Source organism: Lytechinus variegatus, chromosome 6, assembly GCF_018143015.1.
Source record: "Lytechinus variegatus isolate NC3 chromosome 6, Lvar_3.0, whole genome shotgun sequence".
Lineage (NCBI taxonomy): Eukaryota > Metazoa > Echinodermata > Echinoidea > Temnopleuroida > Toxopneustidae > Lytechinus > Lytechinus variegatus.
In genome coordinates, this window is record NC_054745.1 from 15,082,582 (window position 1) to 15,110,006 (window position 27,425).

At 35.0% G+C, this 27,425-nt stretch overlaps 1 protein-coding gene across 1 annotated transcript; it reads right to left on the bottom strand.

The window, feature by feature from the left end:
* Positions 1–536: 536 nt before the first annotated feature.
* On the bottom strand, positions 537–26,353 carry LOC121417073 (dnaJ homolog subfamily C member 5-like). The gene is made up of 6 exons (XM_041610640.1): positions 26,215–26,353; positions 9,423–9,504; positions 8,513–8,569; positions 3,900–4,052; positions 2,691–2,825; positions 537–1,508 (listed from the first exon to the last, which is right to left on the bottom strand). The coding sequence occupies exons 1-6, from the start codon at positions 26,250–26,252 to the stop codon at positions 1,314–1,316; spliced, it is 660 nt and encodes a 219-aa protein (XP_041466574.1). The 5' UTR covers positions 26,253–26,353; the 3' UTR covers positions 537–1,313.
* Positions 26,354–27,425: the final 1,072 nt, after the last annotated feature.

A 27,425-nucleotide genomic window follows, 5' to 3' on the forward strand; every position in this document is an offset into this window, starting at 1 on the left:
GCTAAATCTTCAAGACAGTGATGAATGTATGAATATACATCATATTTAGAAAATATTTCAAACAAATTTGCATTCAAGATGTTGATGTTGCTGGCCGTCCACAGTTGTGATTGATCAGATCAATCGTAACTCTTTGTAAGACGGGCCCCAGGATTTTCTGACAACTCTCAACAATCCTTGCACGTGACTGGATAAGAGCAGCATTGGCACTGAAAATCACTGATACGACAGTTCATGAAACACGCCCTAGAATTCACAAAAGACACGTCAAGACATATTTGCATCTACTGTCTTTTTTCTTCCAAACTATAAATTCTACGCCAGTAGACATAAGTGGCTTTGTGAATAGATCGAAATGATAAAAAATACAACTGTTTTTTTTTCTAATTCTAATGTAAAACAGACTGCTTCATCAAATGTCCAGTTGAAGTCCAATAAATTTTTAAAATTAAGAAACATCAATTCCTGTGAATAGTTTTCACCATTTCGCAAACATCTTGTTAAAACAAGAACATGGGTCAAATCACACTACTTAAAAAATCTCAACCTATTACATGCACATGATCAAAACATTAAGGGGCAGCTTTCCCTTACGAATGAACATGCTCATATGTGGGGAAGGGGGGTGGGGTATACAAAAGATTTGTTTCAAAGGGGCATAAAAAGATGCATGTTAATGAACTCATCATAAATAACTGCAACACAAGGTTGACAAGAGGAGATTAGGGGCCTGTTTCATAAAATTGTTTACAATAACACATTTTCAATAACAGTTAAAAGCTACCAAAATCTTTCAATCTGATTGGCTGATAGTAAACTTGTTAAAAAAATTGTGGATTTGATTTTGTAACAAATATCTATGAAACGCGGCCCAGAAAAAAGGATACACTATCAGCTTCTAATACAATTCTATAATACCAAACAAATAATCATGATCACCTGTCATCTATACTTATATTATAAATTAAATAAAACTGGTGACAATGGTGAATAAAGATTAGAAAGATACCAAATAGACATAATACCTAGTACAGTTTAATATGCCGAGACAGGTGAAGGGAAAACCAATACCTGATATCGAGTAGCGTCGTAAGTTAAAGCTGAAATGCAGCATAGTGGTTTCAAAACTCCTATTTGAGTCATATCTGGATATTGTTAGTATTTCTCTTAATTCCCTAAACCACTCACAAAGCTCTTTCTCTATAAAATCTGCCACTTTATTCTCACCAACTCTTACAGGATTGACCTTCCCCTTTGAATCACTGAATCGATTAAATACAAAAAAGGAAAATATGTTATAGCGCCCTCGGGTGTTATCCTTCCGTATACTTGGTTTTGTCGCCCGCATTTAGGACCGTCGTTTCGGTGGGCTCTTTCTCGGGAGACTTCTCAGGTGCTGGCATGGGTATGGCGACGTTCTGGTTTGAAGCGCCCTCGTCTGGCGATGCTTTTGGCTGACTGGTGATGGGCGTGTTGCCGTCTGCGTCTCTTTCTTCCTCGTCCTCATCCTGCAGAAGATAACAGAGACATGAAAACGTAACTTCCAAGTTGGAGTAATAGAAATATCACTGAAGCTGCTTATAATAATACACTGTCCTTTCTGCAACCTCACGTGATGATCATAAATTTTTCCGATACCGTTAACAATGACTGAGTTGTGCATATTGCTGTTTCTGAACAAATAAGCGAAACTTTAAGATGTCATAACTTTCTTATTTTAAATTTGATTTTGATGAAATTTTCAGCATTGTGCCAGTTTGATTTTTCTCTATTTATTCAAATCAACATTTTTCGGGGTTGGACTTGACCTGTAAGGATTGGGGTTTAGTTTTGGAGGTTAGCTTTTATGTTTGGCTTAATATGCAGATTTTCCATCGGAGCAATAGTTGCCGGAACAAATGTCATGGAATAATGCTTAAATTATACAGCTTATTACTCGAATTGGCTGCAAACTTGAGCATGGCAATATACAGCCAAATGGCAGTAGCAAACCCTGCAGACCTACATTACATAAAACCATACGGTAACAGACAGGAGCCATATGATACGATTAGCAGTACTTAATCTATTTGGCCGAACTTTGTGTGCACCATCTCTTCTTCATTTTATCCCTCCCCTCATTTTAATGGCTTTAGTTCTTGTTTTCCTCTTTTCTACAGTAGCTGTTCATTACAATTTTATGCTCGTTTGGATATTTTCAATTCCTGGTAATTATACCAAAATAGTTCCAAACTGTATCCCATTTTGGTATTATGCCCTGCTTGTTCTGTTTACTCATATATCCTGGGCATTTTTTCATTTTTTTAACGATTTGAAAGTCAAATGACTACCAATGACCAATGACAAGCGATCTCACGAGTGAAGTATGAGATGTATATGGATTATCAAATAACGAAGATCCAAATAATTATGTCATAAAATATACGCAATACACATTTAATTTTTCTCAGGAATTAGAATAATTCTCCACAGTTGTTACCTTTGAAATGACCAAAATAGTTCCATACCAGGGGCCATGAAACAGTTTCTAATTGGGGGTCTGACCATGCAAAATATCATAATCAGATCGTCATTTTTACGTTTTTACACACGGATTTGGAAAAAGGCAGCCCCCCCCCTGGCCCCTGCATATGTATCTCGTGATATTTCTTACTAACGCCCTCGATGCTGTGAATTATTGCTAAACTAACCTCTGGTATGACGATCTCAAAGTCTTCATCTTCATCTTCCCCTCGTTTACATCGTCCACAGCATCCAAAGCAGCACAGACAGCAACAGAAGCAGAAACAATAACACGTACAGAAGAAACAGATCACACTCGTTATCTGAGGAGAGAGAAGAAAAGAATCGTTATAAGCTACTGAATTCCCGGCATATGATTGGCTGATTCTGACAAGCTGAAAAAGTAATGGAAACAAGCAGCAGAATCATACAAAACAAACAGATCACACTCGTTACCTCAGGAGAAAAAAGAAATTGACTGTTATAAGTACTGAATTCCTGAAAAGTATTAAAATCCCCATTTATGTCATAGTTTTCCTGAGATCTAATTTTATAGTTCCATTAATTAACCCCTATTCTTCCCTGCCTTTTAGAATTCATATTTCAGTAGATTATTTCTTTACTTTTTCAATACTTACTCATGGCCCATAGTGTCTTGTACATGTATGTCTCAGCAAAAAATGCTTGACAGGCAACCCTCTCATAATAATGAAAGTGGACCATGCATTTATTTTGAAACACATAAATTCATAGTTAGTTTCCGCAGATAACTGCTTCAACCAAATGATTTCCTTTCACAAGGGTATATATTCATTATTGTACAACGCCTACTTAGCTTGTTGTACGCGATCAAATGGGAGGCTGAATGTCACACATTCGTACCGTTGCACACAAGACGTACCATCCAATATGTAACATTGCACGGCTTTAGGAGGTGACGTCACAATGCAATTTCATTGAATAAGATGACAATGCGCGTACAACCCGCTGGCTAAATGCGCAATGCTGTCCAAGATTATGTGCGCTTGTGGGCCCGACTTGTGGGATTTTGCTTTTCGCTTTCAATATTTTTGCTCCTTTTTCATAGATTACTGGAGGGAAAAACTCTTCTCTTTTCATATTTTCGCTAGATTCCGAGGCGTTGTACAACACAAATAGCGAATATTCTTATTCGTGCAATGGTGCGAGATTTCGCATTCGGTGAAAGAAACGCTCTATTCAACTCAGCTAACGCCTCGTTGAATAGAGCATCTTTCTTTCACCTCATGCGAAATCTCGCACCATCGCACTCATGCCTATTCGCTATTTGTATACCAATGCATGATATGAATATACAGTGTACATTGAACAGAAATTCAGAATCTACAATGTTGCAGAGGTTTTCAAATCATACTTACCCTAAAGCATTTAGAATTGACTAGGAAGTACAGATCAACGTTGTCCTCGCCGATTTGTTCTGCGATGTAGATTCCAAACGAGCCGTACTCGTCGTAAATCTGTCTTTTCTTCTCGTCGTTTAGTACTTTGTGTGCGCGATTGATCTCTTTAAACTATTACAAATGATAAAAAAGATATTGTTTAATGTTAAAGGGATTGTCTGGGCTGAAAATATTTAAATCTAAATAAATACAAAAGAACAAGTTGGGATATAGGGCATCATCAGTCCACCTAATGAATATTCATAAAAAACATGCATAGTACTGTTTCACCAAAATAATGCAAATCTTTAAAATTCAATAACTTTATTTTTTATCCAATTTTGATCAAATATTTCAGCACATGTCTTGCTCTGTGAATTTTACTCTATTCATTGAGATATAATTATCTCCAGCCGGGACCAACCCTTTAAGTAGTGGGAAGGAAGCACTTGAACAAGATAGAAAACAAAAACATTTATGGCGGTTTGGATATACTATGCCAGTTTCATTGAATATTAATAGATACAATGGCAAATCATTTATAATTGGAATCACAAGTTACATTCATTTCATAAATCAATATAATCAACAGCGTGGGCATCAGTGCAGAGGATTTTTTCTTTGTCAATGGGGGGGATCTATTGCCACATCCCCCCAAAAAAAAGATAATCGTCTGCGCTGACGCCCATGATCCACATCATCATTTGTTTTTAAGAATGTACACTTCTTTGACATTTGTAGTATTCTCAATACTGTTTACAAAACAGAATATAATGTTTGCCTATAAACTGAAAATCGGTAACATGTATTTTTCCTCTGAAAATGGTACTACACTGTACATATAAATCCTATAATTCTATTATTTCAGAAATATGTTAGAGAAAAAAATCTTTTAGGTTTTTATTTCAAAGAAGACATGTATACGTATCAAATTAAAAACTAGAAAAAAAGAGTATCGGGTATCTATGCCATGCATTATTTTCCCCCACATGTATAATGTGCTTTTTTTCAAAACTATATGTAAATTCATCTCTGTACAGGTTCATCATTATACAGGTATTAAAGGGGAAGTTCACCCTGAAGAAAACTTTGTTGTAAAAAGAGCAGAAAAATTAGTAAAAATATTGGTGAAGGTTTGAGGAAAATCTGTTAAAAAGTAAGAAAGTTATTAGAGTTCAAAATTTGGGATTTGTGACGTCATAAACTAGCAGCTGCCCCATGTGTAATGTAATATAAAATGTATGAATTTCAAATTTTGTATGGTTCCTGATGACAATAATTTTGTTTTCTTTTCATGATCTGGTGTGAAATGATTTGTCTATTGATAAACAAAAGTTACAGTGAAAACCATTTTCAATTTTCTGAGAAAATGACATTTCATTGATTTTTTCACCATTTGCTATGTAGGAATGCTGCTCGCATATGACGTCAAAAATCAAATAATTGAAATTCTAATAACTTCAATTTTTTGATGAATTTTTCCCAAACCTTCGGCAATATTTTTTATTATTTTTTCTGCTTTTTTTACAATAAACTTTTTGTCAGGGTGAACTTCCCCTTTAATGCATTTCCTCATGTCGTGCAGTGTGTAGCATACATGTACATACTCACAAACACACACACACAAGTACTGGATAACATCATGATTTACTGCAAATGGGGAATTCTACTTCATGATTTTCAACAAAGAAATTGACATTCAATTCACCCTCAGGCAAAAATGCATTTTCAAACGGGCACTCACTGATCAGATCTTCATGATCATGACTGTGCAGTATTTTCACATTTTCTTTAATATTTGTGTCTTCTTTTCACCCCCCCCCCCCCTTATCTCCTTTTACATCAGGGGAGAGTTTCATCAATATTTTCATCCGACAAGTTGTCAGATCTGACATCTTTCCTTGATACTGATTGGCTGAGAGGCACTGTTCCTGTGGTAACTGTTGGATAAACTGGTACATGTACTTGTCGGATAAAATGTCCCCCCCCCCCCACTTATCGCCCATTCATATCTTTTTTTTCACATTCTTCCAAGTCTCTCCATTCACATCTTAATTGTGTTTTATCTGTGTCCTTTTCTATTTCTAATTCTATGCATGGCTTTGTGTCTTACTCATTTCTTATTTGATCAATTTTCATTTAATACTACAATGTCTGTATTTACATACTATACACAATGAATCAGGGTTTTTATTCATTTAGCATACATGTATTCAGCATCCCGAGCCTAACATGAGACCAGCTTTTAAGTATTCAAATTGGCAACCCTAGAAATTTCAATGATTTCCTTTACATAATTTATCTGTACATGTAGTACAATATAAGAAGCAATTGATATATACCAGCAATTGTCTTCATAAATAAAATGAATGAAATTTTAATGGAAATGCATGTAAATAATTTTGGTATTCCCTTCACTTTGTCAATCTACAGTGTACATGTAATCTCTACCTGTAATTTTCCTGTATAAATTTGAAGATTACTAAAATAACAAGGAGAATATTTAATAAGACAAAGAGTCAGTGATTTTCACTGAGATTGGTTATAAGCTACTGAAGACTTGCATCTGATCGGCTCTGAGTAAATTAGTCACCAATAAGATGCTTTATGAAACAATCCCTTTTGAATAGGAGAGTATTTCACAATCAGTGATTTTAAGTGACAATTGTTGTAAGCTACTGAAATCCTTGTATCTGATTAGCTCAGAACAAAGTAGTCAGTGAAAACAAATGAGAAGATGCTTCATGAAATGTCCATGACATTTGCTCTGGCGACTATTGCTCCAATGGAAAAAATCTGCATGTTAAGCCAAACATAAACCCTTATCTCCATAACTAATAAACCCTTATCATTACATGTACTTCAACATTATTCTGTACCAAACACTCAATTACAATCCTAACTCTCAACACTATGCCCACTGAGATATACAGACCAGAGCAATGTCGTGTCGCCCATGAAAAATTAAACTCCCCTCAAATCGGACAACTTTTTTTTCATGTCATGTGAGAGGGCCCAAAGGTTTCATTGAAGCACAGTTTAGCAATTTCAGAGAAGTTCATATTGAATAGGTAAACAAATTAATAGGCCTCCAGAGCCAGATTAAACACATGTAGATAAATAATGTGGATTATATCACTGATCATGGCTATGAAAAACATATACACTTTTAAAGAAAACCTCACTGATAACAACATGCAAACAAAATAATCAAATCTCAATTTTTCAATGAGTCCAAGTTGAATGGTCAATTTGTAGTCATTATGAGAAGGTCCAAAGATTACTGATACTCCGTTACTTTTTAAGACAAATTTATCACTTTCCCGGTAATTGATAATTGAACTTGCACATGAGTTATAATATCTGGGTCATGTATGTAAATGGTGCGGACTTTCAACTTGCCACCGCAAATACTTCTGCAATGTACATGTAGAACTAACACTTAATCGCAAACTGTATGATTTCAATCTGTATGGTCATGAAAGGTCACAAGATTTTTTCTTTCTTTTTTTACTGAGTTTGAAGAAATGAAGCCCGAAACTGGGCCAAGTATTTTTTTTTCAGTAATGTAAAAGTACATGGTATGGGTTCTTCATCAATGTTTTATTTCAGATTTTCTTGCTTTACATAGAGCTATAACAGCCATCAAACTTTGAAGTTTGAACTGATCCAATTAGCTAACAGTGATTGCATATTGTGTATGTAATGTAACCCAAACATGTATTTCTGAACCAACAGTTTTTAGAGATTTCTGGCCTGAATAATGTGTGATCAAAACAGCGTACATGTATAAATGACTTCATGTTTGTGTCAACACAATGCACATCACGTTATAATATATTCTTAAGAGATGTTGACAAAAATAGGTGAGAGTCCAATGTATAAAACTATGTTTATACTAATTGCTGTCTGCTTTAGAATTGAAATGATGTATTCTAACTTATTGGCTCTTTACAAAAATTTGGTGGGAGAAAATGTCTTCTTTAATACTTTTAAGCTAGAAATTGCTCCCTAAAACAAGCATTTTGAGCTGCAAAGACAGATAAAGATTTCCAATAAATTAAAAAGAGCTTCACCACTATGGATGTTGTTTAATTTGTAGGTCATGTGTAAAGACACATCACTGAAATTGTGCATCATTATATGTCACCTCCCCCCCCCCCCCCCCCCCCGCCCTCTCCCCCAATATTAGAAAAGAAAGTTCTGCTAAGATTAAAAATAACCCTCTCCCCTCCCAAACCCAAAAACGTATCACAAAGGAATACATTACAAAACATTGGTCACACATACAGACAGGGGCGGAAATCTCTCCCAAAAGGTGGGGGGACAAGGGGCTCGAAAAATTTGACAAGCAAAAATAAGTGACCATCCAAAAAGTAAGGTAATCTCGTCCCAAAATACATGTTTTATTTCGAATTTGAATGATGTATTTCTTACCATAAAAAAGCACCAAAATAGTAGGGGGGGGCATTTGATATTGTGTCCCCTCTACTGCTTTGAGTAGGGGGGACACGTCCCCCTGGGATCTCCACCCATGCATACAGACACAATGACACAGATTTTTACATATAAAAACATGCAGATAATCCTACCCTTTCTCCTGCAAGTGGGTCATCTCTGTTCTTATCAGGATGGTACTTCAATGCCATCTAAATAAAAAAAAATGTATGAATGAAATAGAAACAAACGGTATTATGATCTAACAAAACAACCGAAAAATAGCTTGTTGACATTTTGTGCATTATTTGTGCAAAACTGCAAATCTGTCTGTATAGGATTGTAATACATATCATTTGTATCCCCTTCATCTTGTACTATAAAAAACAAGAAAAGGAAATTCAACCTTATAGAGAAATATTAGTAATTACTGAACATGTACCAGGTGGGTGTTTCATAAAGCTGTTCATTAGTTAAAAGCGACTTTAAGAACGACTGGTGATCCATTCTTGTGGAAAATGATGTATATTCATTGGCGATGGTTAAGCGCGTAAGAAAGCTTCACCAGTCGTTCTTAAAGTCGCTCTTAACTTTTATTAAACAGCTTTATGAAACGGCCCCCAGTTAGCAAGATGGATAAAGACTTACATGTGGAGAATGATTATCGTCATCATTTCTAGGAAATGAAATATTCATAACATAACAATTTTGTGCAATTCAAACTGATTTGTAGAGTACTTTTTATTCAGCCTAAAAACTGAAAAACAAATCCTGGGGGGTGTTTCACAAAGATTTATTAAAGTATGACTCAAGTCACACTTAAATGCTAATACGTACATGATATGCAACGCGCGATCTTATTGATAGATACGCAGTAGTGCGCATCCTCGTGGCACGATCAGACCAATGTGGTCAAGCCTTTCATACCGTACGCAACTCAGTATTTAAGTGCGACTGAAATCACACTTAAATCTTTGTGAAACGCCCCCAGGACATACTTTCACTGTTCTTGTTCAATTCATGCCTGAATACAAAAATAACATGCATTTATTCAGTAGAACATACCTTCCTATAGGCCTTCTTGATGTCATCTTCCTTTGCGTCTTTGGGTATATTTAATAACTGGTATAATGACTCTCCAGCCGTACTGAACATGGATTAGAAAATAAAAACATAGAGAGATATTAAAAAGAGATAGTGGTGCTCAAAAAGTTAGTGAAACCAATAAAAAAATCAACATAAAGTACAGGGCCCTGGGGACGATTTTGGGGGTAAGGTGCTGGAGTAGATTTGAAAAGAAAAAAAAAGGTTTTTCACTCCAAATTGTAGGTCGTTTTGGTCTCAAGAGATTTGACAAGCGCCTCCCCCCCCAAACAAAAAGGAGGTTTCAAAAAAAAATGTTGGTCTTTAGATACATACATTTCGCAAATTTATTATTATTATTATTTGTTTGGCGTCACCTGTGCCTGGGAGGCGAAAAAGCGAACTGAATCACTATGACCCGCAGGTCTCTCCTCCCGATATAACTGATTGGGGGGAATGCAGGTGGACCATTACACCGGGGTTTCCCCCTACACTTATACGAACAGCGCAGTGGGTTCTTAACGTGCAAAGGTGGTGACTCTCCTCTACACGGGGCCTCCATTTAACGTCCTATCCGAGGGACGGAGTGTTTTCCATTGTAACATAGCCTGCATCTATGAAACATGGGAGAGACGTTTACACACAACGCACTGGCTTCAGTCATCCGCCCAGGGTGGACTCGAACCCACGATCTTTGGTTCGACGGGCAGATGCGTTACCGACTGAGCCAACACCGCTCTCTCCAATTTTACACACCTACAAGAATTCCAGGGGGTGTATTTTGGAGAGGAATACCGGTAATGGGTAGAGATCAAAGATGAGACAGACAGGTGGGCCTGTGGGTTTACTTCCAATTCGTCTATAATGCCATTTCATCCAATTACCACTTCGGCAACTATTGATTGATTGATTGATTGATTTTTATTCTTCTTCATTTCACACAAATTTACAAAGTAAGTAGGAACAAATCAGAATATGAATAAATGAAATGAAAAAAAGGGAGCTCACTGGAAAGCATCGCTTGTTTATGTGAGTCCCTTGAAATAAATACCTGATTAAAATTCATCAAAAACAACTAGAAATTAATAATGTTCAATAGAAAAATACTAACGGGGTCAAGCTTCGTAAGTTTTATGCAATATATTACACTTAATACAATCCTTACTACATGATCATACCCATGGCATACAAGAAAATATACAAAACAACGATTCTAATAGTGTTTATAAAATAAATTAGACAAGACAAGACGAAATAATAACAAGAAAGAAAAAACAGTGTACACAGAGGACAAGACTAGACAAAACAGTACAGAAAGAAATCACACACACACACACACAAAACAATCCAAACGACAAAAACGGACCGTGTTACTATTATTTGGTCTACCATCAGTTTGTCCACTCAAAACATGGTCTGCTATCACAGTCTAATGCAATTTCGTCTAATCACCAATTGATCCAATAGCCATTTAATCCATATAATATTTGGTCTAATTGGACTGAGTGTTAAATTGTGCAAAATGAATAAAAATTAAATGTATATTAGACCAACTACTAGTAGTTATGAGACAAAATGATAATAGACGAAATGGTTAACAGACGAAGTGACGATTGGACCAAATGGTTAATGGACCAAATGATTGTTAGACGAAATGGTGATGGACATGGATGGTATGGCATTAGACTATTAGAATGAAAGTAGACCATGTGGTGAGTGGACGAGTTGGCAATAAACGGATTGGCAATTTACCGGCCTGTGGACAGAGAAATCAGAGACCTAAAACCGTTTTTATTGAGTGGCACTGGTAGACAAAATTAAATGCATTTCTTGTTCTTTGTCACTTTACACAAATTTTACACCTCGCATACCAGCAAATGTTCAAATTCTATTTTAGCGAATTTGCTGAGTATCAAAACCTCTGAACACTTTATAATCAACACAAATTTATCACTGGTAACGATATTATGACACACATTGTATCAAGCCTTACCATATTTTGACATTTTGCATTGAATATCTGTCAAAGGGCCTCTTTATGAAATTATATCATCACTTCAAAAAATGACCCATAGTTTGGTATTGACATACATGTACCCTTTTTTAAAGGAAATATTTCCCTTGGCAAGCTAGATATTAAACTCATAATACATGACAGGACAGTCAGACAAAAAAAAATTCCGGGAACTTTTTTCACAAATCTACTGCATAAAATCTGCAATATTGAATAATCCTAAAAAACAATGGATTCTGGGCTCTTGTGAATGTTTCAGAGCTTGCCCCAAGTCTTTTCAGGTGTATTCTGTGGAAGGTATGTCTTTATTAATAATGAGTACATTAAAGAAAGTAGTTGCAGCAAAAAATTATTTAATGAGAAAGTCTTTATAAAGTCAAGGTTAAAATCAAGGTTAATTGTCACCATATTATCTAGATTTGGTACATTAATGTAATTAAACTTATCTTTGTGATAAAATCAAGATCTCTTTAAAATACATGTAGCTCAAAACCAATCATTCGGATGATACATGTAACTAACACAGAAAAGTATATGTGGGACAGTGTATTAATATTGCTTGGAAAAATACCCAACATTTGATGGAATTCCATACTTACAATGTATAGTACATTACTCATTTTTCATCAATTACAAATTTTCTTCCAAAGCCATTTGGCACATTTTTATTCAAATGCATACTTGACACTTGGGTGGTAATTTTATTGCATTCTGTTTGAATTCATTTTGAGCTCGTTACCACAACTGTAAATATCTTTATTATGATCCAACATGACATATTCTACATAAAACTCCACATCAATTAAAGCATTAGTGGGAATTTGTAAGCCCGTGCAATGCGGACACATACATTGTACAGTAAATACAGGCTGGATGGGGGATATTTACATTTAATCAATAATTCATCATCGTACTCGTCAAGATTCTAGTACATGTATAATGACAGTTCCATTATCAGGTCTGTACATTGTGCATATTTGTAAAAAGCCCTCGTATGGCAGTACAGAGGTAGTCTGCATGCGCAGACCCTGACTGGAACTTTGATCAACAAGTGTGCCTCCATGCAAAGACTAGCACATGTATACAAAACTTGCTCTTCCAGGGCCTTAAAGTGATCGGTTAACATTGGTTTGACTTTTAAAAAATCTGAGCTTGAAGGTCACACTTGTCACCTGTGTCTGTGATATCTTACAAAATTGAAGCCCAGAAAAAATTGCGTTCGAAAATCATTATTTAGTGCTTCAAAAATTGAAATATAAAGTGACCGGAAACACCATCTGAATTTCATCCCATACGCTTATGTGTACTATTTAGGCGTCTATAAGACGCCTATTTAGATAATCGGGGTTTGCATTGTAGTTTTAGCTTTTCATTCTCAATAACGGTTGTTTTCAGGGTTTATTAGTTCTAATTCATGCTCCTGTACACATGTTTCATCTTGGTTTGAGAATTTTTTAAATCGGCTACTCACAAAGTTAAACAATACCTTTAAGTACACAAGGCATGAGTAGGCTGCACATTCAGACCCTTAACTCGAGTGAAGGGTTTGCCCCGCAGACTAGTGCAGAGGGGTCTCCATTTCCATCCATTCCATTCCTTGCTTTTATTCGGCAATAAGTCATAATTGACTATTTTTGCCACTCACTGTATAAAGAGTTGGGTAACAATTTTATTGACTAATATTATTTTCAATTTTTATTTTTATTTTTTACCTTTTTTTTCAATCATTTCTTGTATGTTCGTTTCTTTTTTTCTATGAAAAAACGAACAAAACGATAAAAGGTCGTTGATCGATGATCTATGTGATATTATGAAAGAAAATCATTCTAACAGGGGGGGGGGGGGGCTAACATTTTAACAAGTTTTCTGTACTCTGAATTCTCAGTGTACCAAGCATCATTTGTGATATATATATATTTTTTTTTTTACAATTCAAATAATCTCAGTGTGAAGTTTGACATTACTAGTCTAGTGTTTCAGACTCTTCTTAGATTTTCAAGAATATCTCTTTTTAAACTTTGAGCTTTGGTCTCCTTAACAGTACACAGGGGTATACCACATAATCCTGTACAGTAGGCTAACATTTCAGAGAGAAAATGATAGGACTTGGGACATTTTTTGCCCCTGAATTATAGCTTCGAACATCCTGAAAAACTATTTAGAAAAAAAAGACTCCCTGAAATTCTCAACGAGTCCAGGGGGAGCATTTCATCAACATTTTCGTCCAACAAGTTCTGATAACTTTCCTGGATTTTGACTGGCTTAGAAGCATTGTTACTGTAACTGTCGGATAAAACAGGACTTGTCCGATTAATTCCTTTCAGGACCATATTTTGTCTGAAATAAAATCTTACTACATGGTATGGAAAAGTATAAAACAAATTTGAAAGAGAAGAAATTCATAAAAAGGTGGTCATCTTTTACTTTATTACATTCATTAAGTCTCTCAGATATCATTAAAAAAATATATCTTGTATGGATTTTTTCTCTCCTTTGCACTTTGATTTTTCGTTTAATACATGTACTTAAATGTTACAATTTCAGGTAATATTGTATTGTACATATTTAAATTTTGTGCCATATACATATACTGTCTTATTAAATCATTCAATTATGTATTGTCATAAAAATATGTATTATAGTGATTTCAATAAAGGAACCCTGTGGGAGGGTTAAAAAGAAAAGAAAAGTCCTTTCAGGAAACGCTCCCCAGGTTCTGCAGGCCTGTCTACAGATCACCACAAGGCCTACCTGTATCAATTATGTGTACATGTCGGCTAATTAGTCATCAACGTATATACATTGATGACTATATAAATGACCTTGATCAAATGACCAGAGGTTACCTTAATAGGATGAATCACAGTAATACTGGGAGTACACTGTGGATGTACAGGGCACATCAGAGTGATTCAACCGTGCGCAAAGCATGCCGGACAGGCGTAAGTAAAGATCACATGACTTTATTGATTAAAATAATTCATTAAAAATAGATCAAATGTTTGTATATCAAAAGAAAACGATAGACATAATGCTATGTTCATACTCTTTCATAATCAAGGCGTTTGGGGAGGCTAGACTGCATTTTTGTATAATTTCATTTTAATTATTATTACCCACAATGCAGTTCTGGTTTTTCTGGCAATGAACTGGCCGAAATTATGGTTAGTCTCATTTCAGGCCATTAAACTTTTGAGCTGGGCAAGTACCTGATTAACATATCAAGTCTTAATGTACTGTTAATTGTGACTAATGTCAGTGAATTAAAGCAAAATCTGTCGAGGGATTGATTTTTAATGATTTTTTGATGAGCTATGATATAACACGTGAGTGAATGGGGGTCTGTAATACTCATGTGTGCCCTATACATGTACAATGTAGATATAGATTAAAACATGCCCCTACACAATTGCACAGTTTAAAAGTAGCATTCAAGTAGTCTGAAGGCACAGACCCTGATCAATATAAACTTCAACAACTTGGTCTTTCAGTATTCTTCTGGCACAGGCCCTGATTAAAAGGGATGGTCCAGGCTGGAAATATTTATAAATTGAATAAGATTCACAGAGCAAAATGCTAAAAACTTCATCAAAATGGGATAACAAATAACAAAGTTATTGAATTTTAACCCTAACCCTTTATGCCTTTTTTTTCCATTTCATCAAACTTTATTTTCAGACTACAAGGACAGTGCTGAACTTAGATGCAAAATTTTGAACAGATGAACTCAAGTCTAGTATTGGGCAAGTCCAAGAATTCACGCGTGTTACGTATGGGACATCTCAGAGGATTCAATGACCTGAAAAATAGTGTTAATTGACTTTGATTAGATTGAATACCCTCATGATGGTATACATCTAGAAGAATAATCATGGACAAAATGGTGACATATGACCTTGACCTCTTAGAGAGAAAAGATGGGCCGTTACGTATGGGACGCAGAAAAAAGACAATTTTAAAAACATTTTTTTCAAGTTGAGAATTCTCTGAAAGTATTTCATTTAACAACTTGTAACTTAGTGTGATAGAAGTCACAATACTCTAGTATCTAAGGCAAGTTTCATAAAGTCAATCCCTCTAATTAGACTCTAATTAAACAAATTAATGACATGTTAGTTGTTACATTGTACGTATGGGACAGTTACATGTACATATACATGTATGGGACATTTTGTCCCCATAGAGAACGTACACAATTTTCCCCATAATTAAAAAATTTGAAATAATTTAAAATATGGAAATAACAGAAAAGTTTCTGTCTTTTAAAATATTCTATTGAGACATATTTGATATGGCTGAAAAGGAAATAAGCCATTTCAACATATTTTTGCTTCTTTTTCATGGTTTCATGATTTCTTATGTGTTTCTATTGTTTATTTTTTTCCATTTTCACAATTTTTTCACTTCAATTGTTTTCATTAATCAGTATTCATAACAAATCAGTCTTTAAAAACTAAAGAAAAGGTAAATAATCACTTTTTAGAGCACTCTTGAAATTTGTTTTTCTCCATTTACTTTGTACACAAATCTCCCCATTGACATTGTGTGTAAATGTCCCATACGTAACATTTTTTAAATTAACAATTTTTTAATTAAAAAGTAAACTCTATTTTTGAAACTTTTTGTGGTATAACATTTTCATACTTTATAAATTAGAACTTCCCAGAGATGCAACAATACAAGTATTGTATTATGAGAAATAACTTAAAAAAACATCCTCAAAATGTTACGTATGAGACATTCCATCCTTGGACAAGACCTAATTTGCATAATTAGATGACACTTAGATGACACCACTTTTTTTCCCTCAAAAGTAATATGTTAGGGGGTCCATGTCCCACCTATGACTAAATCTCACAAGTTTTGTTTTTATTTCCTATGAGTTTTTATAATTGTCCCATACGTAACGCCCATTTTACCAATTATGCGAATTAGGTGCCCCAAATTAGCATAAATATGCATATTATCGCATTTTTCTTAATGAAATTTTAAAATTCAACATTTGGGCTTTCTTACCCCACCAAAGATAACTTCTTAAATTAAAGATGAAATTTTGCCTTCTAGGGTGACCTTTCTTGGACTTGCCCTATTAACATTCAACTTAAGTTAGACGGAACAGAAATGTAATGTAAACAGCTGAACTTCTTCTTGAGGAAACACAAGTTAAAGGAAATAAACAAAAAAATGACAAAATAACCATCTTACTAGGCCTACATCCTGGACTCGTGTGGTATTATCGTGGTTTAAGTCACCAGTCCATTCACACTGCCATTTATTTTGTCAGCACTGGTGATTTCTTTCCACTCCCATCCACATTTTTTATGGCAGTAGGTGGTTTCCACTCATTCTGTGAGTACATGTACAAACAAGGTTATGAGATAACCTTGTTCTGTGTTACTCCTCCCTACATGTACATTTATGTGGTGAAATAAGGTTGGCAATGTTTGGCTTATTTTCTCTTTTTCTTTGGGACAAATGCTTGATTTTTTTTACACTGTCAGGTTCCATTATCATATAACTTGGCTCCTTTAGATCAATTTTTCTTAATTAAAAATTGAGATTGAAAAACTACAATTTTCTTGCCAAATTACTTTCCACTAATAGAAAACGTTCACAAAAATATGCCCAAAATTCAAGTTTTCGACCGCTCTGGTGAACACAAAAATTACCCCCAAGTTACTAATGAAAAATAAATTGCAACTGCAGGGAATTACGGAATTAGTATTTTTGGTCACAAAAGTGATATTTTAATGATTTTTTAAATTGTGTGAGTGTACAGCATTGTACAACCGTCAACGCCTACTTAGCTTGTTGTATGCGAGCAAATGGGAGGCTGAATGTCACACATTCGTACCGTTGCACACAAGACGTACTGTCCAAAATGTACCATTGCACGGCTTTAGGACATTTCTACGCTATCGATTTTATTTTTAAACAAGAATTCATCCAAATAATGAGAAAATATCATGACAAGATGGAAGAGACTTGCCCGATCTTTACATGTACGCTGCCATCTTGTTTCCTATTGTTCTTCGCCAACTTTACACGACGCACGCGTCTGTAACGTTGTAACTCATTTTTTTGATGAATTCTTGTTTAAAAATAAAATCGATGGCGCAGAAATGTCGGAAATGAAGTTGCATCCCATGTACATGATTTAGGGCTAGATCTTTTAAGTAGAAATCTCGGGGGCGAAAGTTTCAGCCTTCAGGTTTTGCCGGCCTACAATACATGCACATGAATGGATAGGAATACCTGGCTTCATTGAGACTGAGAGTAAGCATAGCCTGGAGGCGTCTGGGGAGTAAAAGTCATCTACTCTACGTATGGTTACTCCCCACTGACGCCTGGGATCCCAAGCTATATTCACCCACGTACGGGTACAAAACCTGAAACTTTCGCCCCCGAGAATTCTACTTTCCCTCTAAAAGATCTAGCCCTAAAACATGTACATGGGGTCCAACTTCATTTCCAACATTTCTGCGATATTGATTTTATTTTTAAAGAAGAATTCATTAAAAAAACGAGAAATTTGTTATGAAAAGATGGGAAGAGCTTCCGCCGTGTTTACGTTGCCATCTTGATTTTTTGTCTTCCGTCTTGTCATGATATCTTTCTCATTTTTTTGATGGATTCTTCTTTAAAAATAAAATCGATGGCGCAGAAATGTCGGAAATGAAGTTGCATCCCATGTACATGATTTAGGGCTAGAATCTTTTAGAAGGAAAGTAGAAATTTCCGGGGCGAAAGTTTCAGGTTTTGGCTGCCTACACGCATGTGAATGGATAAGGATTCCTGGCTTCGTTGAGAGTAACCTTACATAGTTAGTAAATGATTTTTACTCTCTAGAAGCCTCCTGGCTACTCCAGGCTAAGTAAGCATACATCAGTTAGGTATGTGACTATCGCGCGATGTGATCTCAATACCATGGCCCCGGCAGCGGTTTCAGAACGAGTTTGGGTTGCTCTGTATGGGGTGGCTTTAAATGGGTGTAGATTTGGCGGTTTCTCGCCAATTTGGCTTATTTTCGCTGATGACGTAGCTGAGAAAATTCCCCTTCACCCCGATGTCAAATTTTGAAGATCGGAGGCATGGAAGTTGGATTTGGATCATGTGAAAGTCTGTTGTCTTTACCATCGTGGCCGGCCCTGAAGGTAAGTTTTGACAGTTTTTAAACCTATTTTAACAGCTTGTTCATATATTTTTCTAGGTGTGTTGTGAATATAAATCGAATCTAAACATCCGATCATTTATTTTTTACTTCCTCAAAATTGATTGTCAGAAATAGCAAACTGCCGCAAGAGTTGCGTGCTACGCGACCATCATGATGAGTGCAGTGTCACCTGGAGCCCTGGCATGGGCGCACCGGCTCAGAGGGGTTATGCAACTTATGCTAGCAGATGTGCATCGCATTGATCATTTGCTTTTGAGATCTAGAGTCTTCTTGTTTATATTTATATATTTGGAAACTTTTCAATCATGTTTCATTATTTTGAGACTGGATTTGCTTTTAAAGCTGAATATCATAAATGTTCACTTTTTAATTAAAATGCAAAAATTATGTTTATTTTTTATATTTCTTTTTATTGTTTTTTTTTCATGTTTCATTATTTAGAGACTAGATTTGCTTTTGAAAGGGGAATATCTTAAATGTTCACTTTTTTATTAAAATGCAAAAATTATGTTGTTTATTTATTTTTTCAATATTTCTTTTTATTGTTCCTTTTTTAGATTTTTGTATTTATTTTTTCAATTGTTTTTTTGTTTTGGTCATGTTTCATTATTTGGAGACTGGATTTGCTTTTGAAAGGGGAATATCTTAAATGTTGATTTTTTTTTTATTAAAATTCACGAACTATGTTGTTTATTTTTTTATATATATTTTTTTCACTCATGTAAGAAAATACATGAAAACTCAGAGGAAAGAATATTTCATTTCCAGATGGGTCTAACTCCTGGATTTTTTCTATTTTATAAATTTTATTATTTTTTAAAATATCCTTTTCTTTTTTTCATTAGGGGTGCAGGTGGGGTTGTGTTTTAAACTGGAAAATAGGATGGGATTGGTACAAGTTTTTGTGTCACTTTTGTTTCTCTTATTTTTAGTGTTTTGTTGTTTGGAGCTTTGATATCTGTTTTTCCTGGTTGTTTTTTGTTTTGTTTTGAAAGAAATAGACCACACTTTTCCTTTTCTTTTGGCTTCAAGGGTCATTCCATGCCAATTCACCCAATGAATGTGCAATTTTGCACCCGACCGTCTCAGAATTCGTTGTAATTTGGTATACATAAAATTCACCATGGCCCAAGCACAAAACAAAAAAAATTAGTCCAATCGGTCCGTCGGTTCTCGCGCTACGGCCCGTCCTTTTCTCCTTGTTTTGACAAAAATGGGCGTGACCTTCAACTTTCAATGGCCACTGCGTTGTTACGTGTTGACCAATTTTCATGAAACTGGTACCATTTGATAGGAAATTCAGAGAGGAATCCAAAACATGCATCGAATAATGTATTGGAGCAATTTATAAGGTCATGACCTTTGACCTTAACTTTGACCTTGAGTTTGACCCCCGGACAAATAATTTTTTAACTTGATTTTCGTGTATGTTCATTATTGGTATGATATTGACAAAATATGTTAAAATCAATGATGATATTTTATTTCTTCACCTTTAAAAACTCTTCCAAAGATACCATGAAATTTCACTCTAGTCCCACACACTGATATTCATGTTAGTAAAGTGTTCACCAGTTACATGATTTCTTCCAATCTTAAGTTACAGCATGCAAACACATGAAAAGAAATTAAGCTTAATCAGTTTACAAATAAAAGATTAAACCTTTATGCTCATGAATAGGTATCTGTTTAGGCCTTTTATGATTCAGCAATATATATATCATATACATATATATACATGTATATATTTTGATGATAAAAGTGAAGACTTTACTACCATGAATATATATGATATATATTGCCGAACATCAAAATGAATATATATTGATGAACATCAAAATGCCTAAACAGATACCTATTCATGAGCATAAAGGTTTAATCTTTTATTTGTAAACTGATTAAGCTTAATTTCTTTTCATGTGCTTGCATACTGTAACTTAAGATTGGAAGAAATCATGTAACTGGTAAACACTTTACTAACATGAATATCAGTGTGTGGGACTAGAGTGAAATTTCATGGTATCTTTGGAAGAGTTTTTAAAGGTGAAGAAATAAAATATCATCATTGATTTTAACATATTTTGTCAATATCATACCAATAATGAACATACACGAAAATCAAGTTAAAAAATTATTTGTCCAGGGGTCAAACTCAAGGTCAAAGTTAAGGTCAAAGGTCATGACCTTATAAATTGCTCCAATACATTATTCGATGCATGTTTTGGATTCCTCTCTGAATTTCCTATCAAATGGTACCAGTTTCATGAAAATTGGTCAACACGTAACGACGCAGTGGCCATTGAAAGTTGAAGGTCACGCCCATTTTTGTCAAAACAAGGAGAAAAGGGCGGGCCGTAGCGCGAGAACCGACAGACCGATTGGACTATTTTTTTTTGTTTTGTGCTTGGGCCATGGTGAATTTTATGTATACCAAATTACAATGAATTCTGAGACGGTCGGGTGCAACCACTGGGTGAATCCAGATGGAATGACCCTCAACTAATAATTTGAATTTATTTATTTTTCTTTAAAAACAGAGAGCTCAAACAGGGCCTTTGTAATGCAATGTAAGAAATGCATTGAAAACTGATAGAATATATTAAAGCTTAATTAATTATCCCTTTTGATACTTGGAATAAATTGCATACAATGCTACATACATATTTTACACTCAGCTTGTCATCCCTCCTAAAAGAAATGTAATCAAATGTCAATTGTCTCTAAAATCAAAAGCTACATGTATAACAAATTGTTGAAACAATAGAATACATAAGGAATTCGTGAAACAATCAAATACATCAGAAAATAGCACACTTGTACTTTTATTTGGTCATACAAAGTACAAAAGGAATAATTTTCATACGTAAAAAAGAAACCCCCGTACATATGTATACAGTACTGAATGTGAAAAAGAGTTTGTAAATGTAATTTATATCAGAAAAACAAAGAAATACATTAGAAATTACAAAAACAATACTTTAAACATATTCATTTAGGAAATTATCTACATGATGCCATTTTGATGCCAACTGAATTATATGAATTATCCATCATGATCACCTTCATTTGGCAAAAAAAGAGGCAAGTAATTGTGATTTTGCATAAATGCATAATTAGAATCAATTAGAAGAAATTATTTTACACATAAGAAGAAAAATTACAAGATGAAATAATTACACATCAATTGAGCCTTCTTTCACCTTTCCATTGATACCTAAATTACTTCATAAGGCTAAAAGACAAAGAAGTTAGAGCCTGTTGAACTGGGTTCAGAATGGTCACAAAATTTGTTCTGTACTCCATTGACTTTACATAATGACAATGACCACAATATGCGCAGAGATGCCAAGTTCAAAGACCAGCTATGCGTGAGATTTTCTGTGAATCTGAGTGAGATCACGTCACAGACATTGTGTACAATGTATATGGGGAAAGGCTGTGATAATTGCGTGAGACAGAGATTTGAGGGGATGAACAAGAGCCCAAAATGCTTGAGTCTCGCGCATAATGCGTGAGACTTGGTAGCTCTGTATGCGCGACTTAAACTGGAATAACTTTACAATTTCTTTATGAAAATTAGAGTTCTTGCCTTGGTATCATTTGAAAGGTCTTTTTAGAGCTTTCAAATGATACCAAATCAAATTCATTCATTATTTTCATAATTTCATATTTGATGATTTTCATTTTTTTTGTCACATACCTAGCTACATCAGTAAATAATTTTTACTCTCTAGAAGCCGCCTGGTTAGTCTGGACTTTGGACACCCCATCATCATTATCACCATCATTATCAATTCATACACACAGACACTCATTCAATGAACAAGGTTATAATATTATAACCTTGTTCTCAGTTATATCTCCATGTGTGGCAAAATAAGGGTGGCAATGTTTGGCTTATTTTCTCTTTTTCTTTGGGGCAAATGCTTAATTTTTTTACACTGACAGTTTTCATTACACCTATTATTCATACAACTTGGCTCTTATTTAAATTTGATTCTTGAAATCATTTTTTTCTTAATGAAAAATAGAGATCAAAAAATGAAAATTTTCTTGCCATATTACTTTCCACCAATAGAGGGCGTACACAAAAATATGCCCCAAATTCAAGTTTTTGAGCGCTCTGGTGTATACAAAAATTATTCCCAAGTTACTAATGAAAAATAAATTGCAACTGTATGGAAATTAGTAATTTTGGTCACAAAAGTGATATTTTAATGATTTTTTAAAGTGTGTCCTCTGTACAACATTGGCATACCATAGTCTAGACCAAAAGATTCGGTCTCTGTTATGTTGGTTGTTCAGCTGAACTCCGGCGTTGGCTTCACTTACCAAATACAGAGACCGAAGTTCTAGCGCGATCTGTACAGGGGACTCAATGGCCATATGTTTATGTACTTAAGATCGGATAAAACGGGGAAGTGAATTTGCGCGACAGCCGAGGTAAGTCACTGTTTTTGTTCCTTTTAACTTGATTTTTCTCAGTTTTTTGGCAATTAATGCCAAGAGGGAATATTAATTTGCATTTTGGTTGTGTTAACTTGCAAAATTTTTATTCATTAAAGACAAAAATTGAAGAGCCCCGACGGGGGATTTTGCATTGCAAGTCCCCTAATCATTAGGTATGTGACAAAAAAAATGAAAATCCTCAAATCTCAATGAATTTGGTATCATTTGAAAGCCCTTAAAAAGACCTTTCAAATGATACCAAGAACTCAAATTTTCATCAAGAAATTATAAAGTTATTCCAGTTTAAGTCGCGCATATTTATCCAAATTTGTGGTCATTGTCTTAATGTAAAGTCAATGGAGTGCATAACCGATTTTTGTGACCATTTTGTGACCATTTTGAACCCAAGTCTTCAACGGGCTCTAACTTCTTTGTTTTTGAGCCCTTTGAAGTAATTTAGGTATCAATGGAAAGGTGAAAGAAAACTCAATTGATGTGTAATCATTTCACTTGGTATTTTTTCTTCTTATTATGTGTAAAATAATTTCTTTTAATTAATTCTAATTAATTATGCAAATTACAATTACTCGCCTCTTTTTTTTGCCAAATGAAGGTGATAATGAGAGATAATTTGTATATAATTTAGTTGGCATCAAAACAGCATCATGTAGATAATTTCCTAAATGAATTTGTTTAAAGTATTGTTTTTGTAATTTCTAATGTATTTCTTTGTTTTTCTGATATAAATTACAATTAGCTCTTTTTCAACTTTAGTATTGTGTACATGTATGTATGGGGTCTTTTTTTTACAAATGAAAAATATCATTCCTTTTGTACATGTACTTTGTATGCTATAAAAATACAAGTGTGCTTTTCTGATGTATTTGATTGTTTCACCAATTCTTTATGTATTTTATTGTTTCAACAATTTGTTTATAGATGGATAATGTAGCTTTCATTTTGGAGACCGTGGGCATTCGATTACAATTTTTTTTTAGGAAGGATGAGCAGCAGAGTCTGAGGGTGTAAAGATGTAGCATTGCATGTAATTCAAGTATCAAGAAGGAAACATAAAAATTAAGCTTTAATATATGCATTTCTTGGATATGTATGATTACAACAAAGGCCATGTTCGAGCACTCCTTTTTTAATGAAAAATAAGTTCATATTCTAGCGTGAAATCACTGCACATAAATAAAGCTCTGAACAGCAACAAAAACAGGCATCAAAGCTCCAACACTCAAAACAAGAGAACAAAAGTGACACAAAAACTTATACAAATCCCATCCCCATTTCAACTTATGAACACAACCCTCCCCCCTGCACCCTTCTTGAAAAAAAAATAATAATTATAATAAAATAGAAAAAAAATGAATAACATAGAAAAAAAAATAGACAATAGAGCCATGTGGAAGTGAAATATTTCCTCTGAGAGTGAAAAATTAAACAACAAATTTTTTGCATTTTAATCATGGGCAGAAATTGGCCCTAAAGGTAGGGGGACGCTGGCATCGGCGGCGAAAGCCAACAGTTTTAGGGGGGACCACCAAATTATTTTGATAATCAAAAAAATACACCAAAGGTTATCAACCAAAAATGATAGGGGGACGCAGAAAACTAAATTTGACAAGCAAAAAAAAAAGAAAAGAAAAAAAAAGGTTATCAAAAAAAAATTGAGGTGGGGGGATCGTCCCCCACCTCAAATTAAGGGCGGGGGGTACACCTCCCCCAGCTTTCGCCGCCTATGGATGCTGGCAACTCTGACAAGTTAAAAAAAAAAGTTTATCCCCAAACTGTTGTAAGGTCATTTTCACCCCAAAAAGTTTGACCAAAAAAGAAAAAAAGAAAGAAAAAAAAATGTATTATTGTTACATGTCCCCCTATTATTTTGGGTAGGGGGACGTGTCCCCCTGGGATTTCCACCCATGAATTTAATTTTAGAAAAGTCAACATTGATATTCCACTGTCAAAAGCAAATCCAGTTTCCAAATGAAACGATAATCAACCACCTAGACTCTTGAGTCACATAACCTTGGGATGATAAAATCTTTCTGTGACAAATGTATGTATTAAAATCAATATCAGAATAATTATCTACGGTATAATGAGAGATTTCCCAAAAAAGGCACAACATAATCATCAAGTAAGCAATTTACGATCTAGTTCAATCCAGCATGAACGACTCACTATCGACCGCTCCCATCACCCTGCAAACCGCAGGCACATCGGGCAGCTCGACTGCCGAGAGACCGGCTGTGACAAGGGTAGCATCGCCCTGCCAACCGCAGGCGCATCGGGCAGCTCGACTGCCGAGAGACCGGCTGTGACAAGGGTAGCTGGCATCTCTTATATCTGGACTGCGCAACGTCAGAATCGCGTAAGTTTGGATTTTTTGATAATTCAAATATATTTCCAGTCAAATTGTATACCTAATCGGATTCTTGTTTTACTTACCATAAAAAAATTTCGAACATTTACGCGTCCAAAAATTTGATGAACTTTCAAGCTCCGATATTCACACTTTACAGGCGAGTATCCACATTGAAACTTATATGTACAGAAAGAGCACATCTTCAGCTGTCTGTTAAAAGGCACGAGATTGCACCTACTACTATGTGCGCATGCGCATTAAACCCCATTTTCAATGAGCCGCCCAGACAGAGGCGATGCCACTCGTAGCAAAACCCGCGCGAAAACCGTGCCACCAAAACCAGCGCTCGCGATGCGCCGTATTCGCACATAGCTATAATCATGCTAAATAATGGTGGCTGCACGATAGCGAGCCGTCTGTGTACGAGGAGAATAAAAAAATAAAATGTTAAAAAAACTCCTCGAAACAGACGGCTGCCAGCTGTCTAACCATAGTCCTACCTGTAGATTCCCCACAGGCAGGGTGGTAGCAGTGAACGTGAACAAGTGCACACAGACGGCGACAGTGACACCATGGACCATGGTGACACAGTGCCAGATCCAGCGCGAGGGATAGGGAGGGCCGAGGCAGCAGTGACGGCCTTGCTTGAATTTTGGGCTGGACACTCGACTCGAGTTGGGTGTGCGACTGCGCGACTGTTTTTTTTTAATCGAAGAAGAATTCTACTTTCTAGACCAACAAGCCAACATATATTGGATCCACTCACCTCATAGATCTTGACTCTTTCGACATAGGTGTCGCCATCGTGGTTATTCAATTAAAATAAACAGAGAAGGAATATATTTTGCTTCGGGAGTTGCAGTTTTCACACCATGACAGATGGTTAATTCACGCTGAAGAAATCGATCGATCAATTGTACTCGATTTATTTTGAAGCTTATGGTATCTCTCAGTATGAATAAAAAAAAGCTGCATTGGCAAGCTACTTAAAGTTCAAAGTTTCAAGTTCAACTATATTCAAAGCAATAGACATATTAGGCCTACACAGTTTTACAACAATAAAAAAGACATAATAGGTTTAGAACCCCATAGAAGCAGAGCTTGTGAAAGGGAACCCCTATATAGAACAAAACAAGAATATTGATGAAAAATATTTTCAATGAAAGAGTTGAGGGGACAGTTATTGTAGGCAAGAATAAAATTAATTAAAAGGAGAAAAAGAATAAAAAAGAAGCAGTAAAAGAATTACAAATGAATTAATGAATGAATAATTAAATAACTAAATAGATAAATAAATGGATGAATGAATAAATATAAATAAGCAAATTAATAAATAAATGAATATGAATAAATAATTAAACAAATAGCTCATCAATAAATAGATGTATACATAAATAAACAATAGGTAAAAACAAATGAATAAAAATATAAGTAAATAAATAAATAAATAAATTAATTAATTAATTGATTAATTAATTAAAATATAGATATATAGATAGATAGATAGGCCCTATAAATAAATATAAACAAATAAATAGATGGATAAAAAAGTAAATAAAATGGGGACCCGGGGGAAAAGATCATGAAAATTTTTGTACATGTTGTAGGTGGGGTAGTTTTTTGTATTTCTAAATTGAAAGCAGTGGATCGGTCAGATGGAGGCCGCTTTCCCACCGCCCTCCGACCCCATCCCATCCCCGTTTGAGAGTCTTTAATGTACAATATTTTTGTTACATAGCTCATAAATAATGATAATAACAGCCAATTTTTATAAAGCGCTTTTCTCAGAATGGCCCAAAGTGTGTTACCCGGTCATTGGATTCATTTCAATCAAGCACGAAAAGTGCACAATTTCCACTCCCTGGGGAGCATTCCTTGCATTCGTCGCAGCCATATTATGGCGCTGCCAAAATCAAACATACAATATCTTTCGCATCCTACCGGGGTACTCATTTAGCACCTGGGTCGAGAGTGGCA